The sequence below is a fragment of the Carlito syrichta genome, unplaced genomic scaffold (genome assembly GCF_000164805.1).
Source record: "Carlito syrichta isolate Samal-C Ts95f unplaced genomic scaffold, Tarsius_syrichta-2.0.1 Scaffold308804, whole genome shotgun sequence".
Lineage (NCBI taxonomy): Eukaryota > Metazoa > Chordata > Mammalia > Primates > Tarsiidae > Carlito > Carlito syrichta.
Window position 1 is genome coordinate 26,708 of NW_007252900.1, and position 11,206 is coordinate 37,913.

General features: G+C 39.5%; 1 protein-coding gene across 2 annotated transcripts; it reads right to left on the reverse strand.

The window, feature by feature from the left end:
- Positions 1-230: 230 nt before the first annotated feature.
- ESM1 (endothelial cell specific molecule 1) lies at positions 231-9,530 on the reverse strand. Of its 2 annotated transcripts, XM_008065774.1 has the most exons (3): positions 8,808-9,530; positions 5,110-5,262; positions 325-673 (listed from the first exon to the last, which is right to left on the reverse strand). In XM_008065774.1, the coding sequence occupies exons 1-3, from the start codon at positions 9,244-9,246 to the stop codon at positions 570-572; spliced, it is 696 nt and encodes a 231-aa protein (XP_008063965.1). In that variant the 5' UTR covers positions 9,247-9,530; the 3' UTR covers positions 325-569. The 2 variants fall into 2 exon arrangements, with proteins under 2 accessions (XP_008063966.1, XP_008063965.1); XM_008065775.1 differs by lacking the exon at positions 5,110-5,262 and having other exon boundaries at positions 231-673.
- Positions 9,531-11,206: the final 1,676 nt, after the last annotated feature.

The following is an 11,206-nucleotide window of genomic DNA, read 5'->3' on the forward strand; positions in this document are numbered from 1 at the left end:
AACTCCACAGGATTCAAACATCTCACTTCTTCCAGGGGCTTGCTGGTTGTTTTATTTTGACTTTTCTCCAAGTTTAAAAAAAAAAAAAAGCACAATTAAATTCTACTGAAGTTACCACAAGGAAGAGCTAACTATTAGATTCCCACCCTCACCCCATCCCCACCTTCTCTTAGTCTTAACTCTTCCACCATTCCCAATTCCAACACACATCCAAGTCAAAAACCCATGGGCTCACTGTGGTCTTCAGTTTTGATTGTCTTTCTCTCCAGCTGACCTGTCTCCATGCAAGATTCTTTAAATTGCATTTTTAGTTCTTCAGCGCTACTATACACACACACTTAACAAATCTATATGTATCCAAATATTTAACAAATATCTAAAAGTGTTCAGTCATCTGCACGTAATGGATTGTAAAAATTGCCTACTTTTTTTCCCCTGGATCCATCATGAATCCCACTTGGTCTCCAAAAACGACATGTCCATACCCTAGTCATCTAGACAGTTCCTAAAATGTTGGCTGTGCATTGAACAATCACAACAGAGCCTTCTCTTAGAACTCCCACCCAGGATCAGCGTGGATTTAACCATTTTCTCAATGCAGGAGAGCCAGCAGCATTCTTTTTCACAATTTCTTCTCTCACAGCATTGCCGTCTCCGGATGCCATGTCATGTTCTGAAATTAGAAGGGATACAAATCATGTCCAAATGTTTACAGCTCAAAGATAAGGCACAGTTTTGTTTTGTTTTGTTTTACATGATGCTAACTGTACTCACTGCCGTGTGTCAGTGAGCACCTTCGTCTGCAATAACACCTCTTACATTATTTCCTTCATATACCTATCATCACCTGACATTATTTTATACAGGCATTTGTCTTTTTCTTTCTGTATTATCTCATTCCAGTACTGGAATTCCAGTTCCGTGAAGGTAGGGTCTTTATTTCATTCACTACTATATCCCCAGCACTTGCAATAGTGCCTGGCACATAGTAGGCACTTAATAAATGCTTATGAAATGAGGAAATGCTATAAGAATAGATCTCTAAGTAAGATTTTTATACTATACTGGTATGGAAGAGGGATTAACTTTTTCTGTAATTCCAGAAGGCAGAAGGCAGACCAAAGGGTAAAACTTTCATAAAGATAGTTCTCACTCTACATAAGAGAAAAGTTTATAATATTTAGACTTTTCTAAAATGAAATTTTCTGCTTCTAAGAGTAGTGAGATGCACTTGCTTTGACAGTGCACATCCTGAAATGGAAGGCTATAAGAAGACTAGAGTGGACCCACAGATGACTGTGTGTAAATTCATGAAACATTCCGATCTTACTTCCCCAACCTGCCTCTCACTCTCCGATCCCTGCCCTCCAGCAAAAAAAAAAAAAAAATTCCTTGTGCATTTCCAACTTGGGAAGCAAGCTTACTACCCCCCCCCCCGCGCCCCCACATACACAAAAGAACAACAAGAAGTGGAACAAATGGAGTCGGGAAGCCCACTTGACAAGAGTGCTGCAGCCAACAGACACAAAGGCGGGAAAGACAAGCACATGCATTAGGGTATGGCGGGGCCTCTGAAGGTTCCAATGCTAGTGAGCCGTGGAGCTATTTAACCTGATCTCTGAAGCTGAGCCCAAACAAGTTTGTGTAGGGGTGATGTGAAGCCAGTGGTAGGACCGAGGCCCCAAGCCTCCTCCCGTAAACTCCAGCATGTGAACCTGGAAGTCTCATGTGGCCAATGTGCAGCTGAAGCCTGGGAAGCCTGTCCAAGAGGTCCTTAGGGATAGTCTGTCCAAGAGGTCCTTAGGGATAGTCTCTCTCCATCCTGAACCTGATTAAGGTTTACCATGATCACACTAATAGCACAACAGTCCTGTGGAGAAAAGGTCAAGGGGTCACGCTGCTGTGCGTGCAGCAGGTGAGATGCCAAAAAGGGGTCCCTGTCATGGAGGATTGATTACTTCAAAGGAGCCCCACTGCCTCCCCAGACATTCTACCCCAAGCACCAACAAAGATTGACAGCCGATTCAATTCTCCTTTGGTGGGAAAAGTTTAGGTGCAAACTTAGATGACTGAAGAGGGTTGCAAAAGTTGTTTCTTCAAAGTTGTTTTCAACTTGTGGTTTTAAGAAAGCAAAATAAGACAAAAGAACCTGCAAGAGTTTGAGGCAGTTAGCTGTACTGAGACAACAATCTTCAAACCTGTACTCAAAAACAATCTACTTTGTTTGGGTTTTTTTTTTAAAGAGACAGGGTCTCTCTCTGCCACCCAGACTGGAGCCTAATGGTGCGATCATAGCTCACTGTAACCTCAAATTCCTGGGCTCAAGTGATCCTCATGCCTCGGCATCCCAAAGCATAAAAACAACCTAATCATGCAAATAGTTTGTAGATCTCAGAAAGCAGATTGGTGGTTGCCAGGGAGTGGGGGGGGTGGAGCAATATGAGGAATAGGGGTAACTGCTTAATGGGTACTGGGGTTTTATTGGGAGCTGATGAAAATGCTCTAGAACTAGTTAGAGGTGTTAGTTACACAACATTGTAATGTACTAAATGCCATTGAATTGTTCACCTTCAAATGATTGATTTAACATTACGTGAATTTTGCTTCAATTAAAAAAAATCAGGTCTTAAAATCTTTTGCTTTTCAAGGACTATACAGATAAATCATAGTGTTTAAAATGTTAATAATGTCTCAATTTTCAGATTAAATTTTCACAAAGATACTCACTCTAGGGCATAGTCATACTTACAACTAATAATTCGCTTAAAAGCACAATTTTCCCTTTTTAAATTTTTTTTTTTTTTTTTTTTTTTTTTTTTTGAGGCAGTGTCTCATCCATCACCCAGGCTGGAGTGCAGTAGCATGCTCACAGCCACTACAGCCCCAACTTGCTGGGTTCAGGAGATCCTTCTGCCTCAATCTTCCAAGTAGCTGGAACCACAGGAGCACACCACCATGCCCTGCTAATTTTTTGATTTATTGCAGAGATGAGGTCTTGTCAATTTGCCCAGGCTGGTCTCAAACCCCTGGGTTCAGCAATCCTCTCACTCTGCCTCTCAAAGTGCTGGGATTACAGGTGTGAGTCACTGCACCTGGCCTCCCTTTTTTTTAAATGTGCTTAGTTGCATCCATATGTAAGAAGGAGGTAAGAAAAATAAGCACATTTGCCAAGTAGTTCACATCTTAATTAATTTGAATTTATAAAAAACTAAATAAAATGGATTTGAGTTATTAGTTATTTACATCTGAGAAGGGAAAGTATACTGTTTGTAATGCTAGCAGTTGCTGTGCCTACATGTTAAGTTTTTTTTTTACATTTTTAAATTTATTTTTAATTGATAAATAACAATTGTATATATTTGGGGTACATTGTGATTTTTTTATACACATTTCCATTATGGAATGATTAAATCAATATCTAATTCAATATCAATATCTAATTCACATATCTATCTCTTCACATATTTATTTTTTGTGCTTGGTGAGAACATTTAAAATTTACTATTTTAGCTATTTTAAAATACATAATATATTATGATTATAGTCACCATTCTGTACAGTGGAGACACAAACTTCAGTGATACCTGTTGCTTTAAATGAGCTACTTTCTTTCTTTCTTTTTTTTTTTTTTTTTTGATTTGGAGTCTCACTCTGTCACCCAGGCTGGAGTGCAGTGACATGCTCACAGCCACTGAAGCCACGACCTGCTGGGTTCAGGTGATCCTTCCGCCTCAGCCTTCCAAGTAACTGGAACTACAAGCATGCACTACCATGTCCAGCTAATTTTTGATTTATTGTAGCGATGAGGTCTCGCCAAGTTGCCCAGGCTGGTCTCTAACCCACAGACTCAGGTAATCCTCTCACCTTGGCCTCCCAAAGCGCTGGGATTATAAGCATGAGTCACCTCGATCGGCCAAAATGAGCTACTTTCAGTTCAGTGGAGCTCTATCGTACTGGCCATTTAGTTAACAAGATAATAAAATATGTGCATAGCACTATCTCATAGATTATAAATTCCTCATATTCTAACAACATGTGTAAGAAATACACATGAACTAACCAGCAGCATGTGAATATTATTACAATTTAATTCACTTCCCAAATTTCAATCACAGATAGTATTTCTTATCCTCTCCAAAGTCCATAAAAATGAATGTTTGAAATAATTCCATTTAAATGCTTCCATTTGCTTTTCTTTTTTTTTGAGTTGGAGTCTCACTCTGTCGCCCAGACTGGAGTGCAGTGGCCGCTCCCGGCCACCGCAGCCTCGACCTGCTGGGCTCCGGCGATCCTTCCGCTTCAGCCTTCCAAGTAACCGGAATTACAGGCATGCGCTACCACACCCAGCTGATTTTTTGATTTATTGTAGCGATGAGGTCTCACCTGCCCAGGCGGGTCTCGAACCCGCGGGCTCAGGCAATCCACTCACCTCAGCCTCCCAAAGGCGCGGGATTACAGGCTGAGCCACCGAGCCCGGCTCCCGTTTGCTTTTAAAAAGGAAGAAATGTTCTATATTTTCTGTCTTGGCTCTTAAAGTCTATCTAGTAAATTCTTCACAGTACTTTTTCTATGTGAAGTTAAGAAATAGTTTTGGGGGGTGGAATTGGCAGTTAAGGGAAACTGCTGGGAGAGGGAGGGGCACACCTCATCAACAAGGGTACCTGCATAATCAACGTTTGTATACCTAACCCTGAATTGTATCGGACATCTTTAAAATAAAAAATAATAATAATAATTTTTTTAAATGGAAAGCAAAAAAAGAAATAGTTTTGTCTAGTAAATATATAAAACAGATCACTGAAGAATTTAAAGAACTTTATATATCTCAGTTGGTTATCTTTTTTTTCAGTTTTTTGCAATCAAACATATTTATCCTTCACATAAACTAGGCAAACCTATGACAAATTATATGTTATCCTCAAAATTATTGATGGAATCTTTTTTAAAAACAGCAACCAAATTTAGTGACCACTTACCTTTCCTCTTATTAAGATAAAGGAAAAAGAATCACTCCAAACAACCTCTCATTCTCTTCCCTAACATTTTGTAAATTATTCAAACTGAAAATGAGCCTATTGATCCAACGTTTATACTGGAATCAGTTCTTACCTGTGTGAGAAACAAATCTCCTGTTGGAAGACTCGGCTACTGAATATTGGAAGAAGGGGAATTTCAGGCATTTTCCTGTCCCCCTGTCACAGATGCCCGACTGGCAGTTGCAGGTCTCTCTGCATTCCATCCCAAAGGTGCCGTAGGGGCAGTCTGAGGACAAAGGAAGGGTTGGAGTGGGAGCTGCTTGCTGTGCATAAGCCTCCATCCTAACACCTTTGTGTGCATAGCCTTAGGATTTGAACCAACCTCATGAATCTTGACTGTGAAATGAAAGCCAGTCCTCAAAAACCCAGGCTTTGAAAGTTGAAACTTTGAGTCATAAACTTGAAATCACACATTAATACCAGATAACAGACCCGTTGGCATGGTGTCATAATGTAGAATTTAGTTGAAAGACAGCTACATGTAGCTTAGTTTCTTTGGACCAGTCTTCTTTCTGTTTATTTTCTGCTGATACCAATAGAAAGATTCTCACAAGTTACCTCTGTAACAGCTCGGTGAAGGCAGGAAATTAAGGAGACATCTAGGTATCAGCTCCTCAAAGAGTTTGAATTTGCTATATTAACAGATGATTTACACTTTTAAATGTATAGGAAAGGGCTTCAAATTAACCAGGGTTAAGAAAACTGTCATCCCAGTTCAACATAAAGTGATTGATCCTCAACCTGCTCCAATTCTTATCAAGTTCCTTATATGTCAAAATGGCACTAGAACTTACAAAAATACCTCAGTTGCTAGAAGGGTTCACTAGAAAAGCCCTGCAAAGCTAAGAGGCAAGATGCATTGAACAAGAGAGGTGACCATTTATTCACCCTAAGCGATTGTACACCTACCAAGAACTGGAAGCTTTTGGAACTTCAGTGTTTTCATACTTATGCTAAAATATACTACACTGAGATAAAGAAGACAGAGTCATTTATTTTAAATGCATGGTTTTTATGATATAAACAGCATCTCAATAGATTAACCAATCTTTAAAAATCGGCAGAATAGATATAGAATATTTATACTCTTGACATGAAGATATCCTTGTAAATACACAATCACATACAGGTAAAGAAACAAGTCATGTGGCATCTGAGTCTTTAGCATTCTAATATTCCTCTGAATGATCAAATAGATTATTAATGAATATATGTTTAAAAGAGATTTAAGATGACTCGTCAGTGTGCTTCAGATTACAGAGGAAACTGGTTTTGAACACTGTCCTCTCTGTAGGGAAAAAGAGTCCTTCAAAGAGGTCTTGAAAAAGCCTCTAGCAGAAAAGTACACAGGACTAGGTTGTGACTGTGTCTGCAGCGAAACTGAAACAGAAAACTTTAGCCAAATTTCCAGTGATATTTCTGATGTATGCCCTGGTGTATCAGACAGTACTGGGCATATAGTAAGTGTTCATTAAATATGTATTGACTGGCTGATTGTTATCTGGGCAGCTTAATAACAAAAATCTGAATATTTAGAAAACACTTAGATATGCAACTGCAGTATACAGTTTTCATGTGGGTGTCCTTTATTGTTTTTTTCTTTGAGTTGGGGTCTTACTCTCTTGCACAGGCTGGAGTCAAACAACATGATCACAGCTCACCATAGCCTCAAACTGCTGGGTTCAAGATATTCTCCCACCTCAGCCTCCTGGATATCTGGAACTACTGGCACACATCACCATGCCCAGCTAATGTTTGTTTGTTTGTTTGTTTGTTTTGTAGAGACAAGATCTTGCTATGTTGTCCAGGCTGGTCTCAAACACCTGGGCTCAAGCAATTCTCCCACCTTAGCCTCCCAAAGTTCTAGGATAGCAGGCATGAATCACCATGCCCAGTCCCATGTGGGCATTCTTTTAAAAAGTTGAAGAAGAGAGTTTAACTATGGTAAAATACAATATCTCAGTCTAGAGTTGCTAAGGTTCACACAGTGTCATTATTTTCAGCAGAGAGGAAAATGTTCAAAAAGAGACTCATCAGCAGTCTGAACAATGCAAAAAAGAGAAATCTTTTTAAAAATATATCTCAATAATATCTACCTTGATCATTCAGTAACTAGAGTATAAAGACACCTGGTGCCCCACATCTTGTTCCTTTACCCATATGTAACTGTACATTTACAATCACATGTACAAAAGCATTTTTCTGCCAAAAGAAAAAGCAATCCACAGCATATACTTGCTATATCATAAGTATGATTGTGTTAACCACTTCCTCTCTAATTTCCTTATGTGAAGTACTATTTTCTTGACTGATAAGCCCTGTAATTTACAGAAATACAGATCCTATTCAGCTGAAAGAAATATATGTGTAAGTGTTCACCAAAGAAAATGTTTCCTCAATATTCTACTTCGTGTTGAATATAAATAAAAACAAACTAAGCAAAAATTAAAATTCTTTTAATGCCTCAATAATTTATTTTCTAACCTTTTATATGTTTTTCAGATTAAAAGATTATTCATTTATAAATTATTTGTCTAAATGGCAGGAGAATTAATGAAATCAGCTCAATACTAGATGCTTATCACTCATAAGAGAATAAAATTAGATTAAATACATAGAATATAAGTATTATTTAGATTTTACAAGTCTTTGCTATAATTTTGGAGGCATCTTTGTATTATACTACTGATGAATGGGGTTACAGCATGTGTTACATTTTAATAATAACTCTTAATAATGAGATCGTGAGGTATCTATATATCATCCTTTTGACTCTAGTCATTTTTAAAATGCTAAACATTTTAAACTAAAGTCACTAAGTTTAAAATAAGTCCCACAAATACTTACCTGTCTTATTTAGCTATAATTTCAACCTGATGGAGTTTTTCTTTAAGTCTAGAAGTGATCGACTTCATTCTTTACAGACTTCCAATTTTTATTTTTCTTACAGCTGTGTTTGCTTGTTTTAACACCATCTTCTACTTTTCTAGAAGACCAAAACCTTTAGAAAGTCTAATGAGGTTTGTTTCATAACTCAGGGGACCCTCTTTGAGGAATGTGAGTTATTTTGTTAGGTGAGTACAGGCCACCCTCTTCCATAAAGTACATTAGCATTCATCAGAAATCTTTGATACTGAGAGAGGCCCTCTATCCTGTGGACCTCTTCAAGATCAAAGAATCACTAATTGCGGGGGCTAGAAACTATTCCAAGAGGTTATTTAGTGGAGACCACTGCAATCGCTGCCTTACAGAGGACAGAGCAGCTAAACCATCCGGGACAGATTACCTGTCAAGTTTCTAAAGTTTTCCAGAAAAGGAGGCAACACAATCCTCCATTGCAGCATTCTTTCTGAAATCTCCTAAAGATAATGAGGAAAATGCTGCATAACTTTCTGTGCTTTCCTCCACACTGGTTTCAGTTGAAAGAAATATATGTGTAATTGCTCACCAAAGAAGAGGTTTCCTCAATATTCTACTTCCTAGTGGACATAAACAAAAATAAACAAAGCAAAAAAAAAAAATTCTCTTGCTACTTCAAGAATGTATTTTCTAACCTTTTGTATGTGTTTCAGATTAAAAGATGATTAATTTATAATAATATGCAGAGTTACCTTTGTCTCTCAATGTATGACAACACCTGTGTGGGGCCTTGTCAAGAACACACCTGCCTCTTTCTTCCTAGTCTTAAAGAGCAAAGCCACCTCACCTCCCAAGCTGGCTAAAAGCTCTCAGCGTGCCCTGGGCAGGGAGAAGCAAGGAGTCACCCTTTACCTTTGCAGATACCAAACTCGTCACCAAAATCATCCTCCTCACTGTAAAAGTGACACCTCAGCCCCGGGCCACACTTCACGCCATCCATGCCTGAGACTGTGCGGTAGCAGGTTTCTCCCAGCCCTGCAGCACACACCCGGCAGCAGCCACAGTCGTCGAGCACTGTCCTCTTACAGCGCAGGCTGCTTTTGCACTCATTACTGTCACAGTGTTCAGGGCAATCCACCGCATACTTGGTGCTCCAAGTTGCTGCCAGGTGTGCAGGTACAAGGAGCATGGTCAGCAGCAGGACGCTCTTCATGTCTCCCAGCTGGCTCAGCCTCAGCTCCCACGTCGTCGTCTTTGCTGGTGACAAGCAGCCGTCCAAACTGGTAGCTGAGCCTCTGCCTACACGTTTATGAGTTTTATACACTGGGTTGCCCGCATGCCTCCCCGTCATCAATTTCCTCAACCCAGCAGCAGTGCTGTCCTCCTGCCAGGCTCTCTTGTTTTAGTTTATGAAATCCAGGATGAAGGCTGGATTAACACGCTGCTGCCATCCAGGAATTGAAAAGCCCAAGCTGATGTCATCTGTTATGTTTAGATGGTTGTTTTGCATGAGGACTGAAAAACTCACTCACATCCGTCTCAAGGGCTCAAGGACGTCTGTGAAGGAGGAATAAAGGTCACACACCCTCCTTCAGGACAGGAATTGTTCTGACACCGGCATATCACTTGGGGTGTAGCTTTGTTTCAGAGTCTCTGTAGTTGGGAAGAAAATGATATCGACATGAATCATCAGGACCAAAGAAGCTTCTTCAAAAAAAATAATAAGCATTTGGTATTTCCCCTCAATAAATAGCTATGAGATCATTTGGAAGAAGAAAGGGTTATATTGTGTCTTTTCAATACTAAGAAGAAAGAAAATATTTTGATAGGAATTTTTTAAGACCCTCTCTTCCTTCCTGCCACCCCTCTCCTCAAATGCTATTTCCAAAGCAATTCATGTCACATATATCTAAGCCCGTGGTGGATGTAGCTGTATTTCTAGTAAGATACAAAATTGCCTCTGAGAATTTCTTTTAAAATCAATACCAAATGCCACAAAAGAGGTAAGATCCTTCTGGCATTGTTTCTGGGTTACTCAATTCTGGAAGAAAAAAAAAAAAAAAGCTTATCAGTTACACTTTTCCTGACCCAAAAATCCTTGGGGAAAAGACTCATCCATCACTGAATCTGCTTGCCCAGTGACTGAGTCCATTCAGAGTTCCTCCCCTCACCTCCTGGCATCTGTCTGAGCCCTCTCTAAAAACCACCAAACACGGCAGCCAGCCTAAGGAAACAAGTGAGCCAGCAGGGAAATCAGAACATGGTCCCAGAGAAGCAAGTCACAAGGAAGGGAAAACATTACCCATCAGAAAACAAGGTCTGCATGCTACAGAAGGTCACAGCGCCTAGGTCCCACTGGGGAAAACAGAGTGGGTCTCTTAAAATATCAACTGGACCAGGGCCTTATTAAGCAAGGTTTGTGGGACAGAGAGAGCAAGATGAAAGAGGAGAGAGGGCAGTTCTTATACCAACCACATGTTGGGTTCCAAGCCTCACTTGTCAAAATAGATATAAACCCCCTGTCATTTAGTAAATATACAACCCAGTAAAGTGGATAACTTTTAGTCTATCACAAATGCACTGCGAGAAATCCACAGGACTTCTCTGAACCTCAGCTTCATTCTTTTGAGAACCGATGGTGTTAGTCTAATTGACCTCTAAAATTCTTGTGTCCTCTAGAAGATGAGGCATAGATAGAGGCCATTGGATTGACTTGATGATTGGCCTTTGCAAATGCAATTTTTGGGGGATGGAAGGGAAAAAAAAACCAGACTGCAGGGAATTGAGAAGATAGAAAATAATAGCAAGAGATTTAGTTTCCATGTTTCCCAAATTTTCCATGACAGTCCAATTTACAAATACTCTACCTTTATCTCCCCAGAAACAAACACATACTTAGCAGGTGGCACACTCTGATATGTTATTTCCAATAGTGGGTAATATCTCCTGAGTAAATAGCTTAGTCATTTTACATGTATTAACTCATTTGTTCCTCCCCACAATATTATGAAGTAGTTACTATTTGCGTGCCCATTTTTTGAAAGAGGAAACTGAATGAGAAAGGGGTTAAATGATTTGCCCAAAGTCCCTGTAATGTTAGAGACTAATCTGAACCATGTTAGTTTAATGTCAGGGTCACACACTCTGTTGCTTATTACAACACAATTGTGTTTTCATGACCAATAGTTTCAATAGCTTAGTTCACACTTTAGACTGACTGTGGAAAAAGGTTTCTTGTTCAAACATTACTGAACACAACTCTCTGAGGATAGAGTGGTTAATTGAGATCGTGGTTACGAGACCTCATGTCT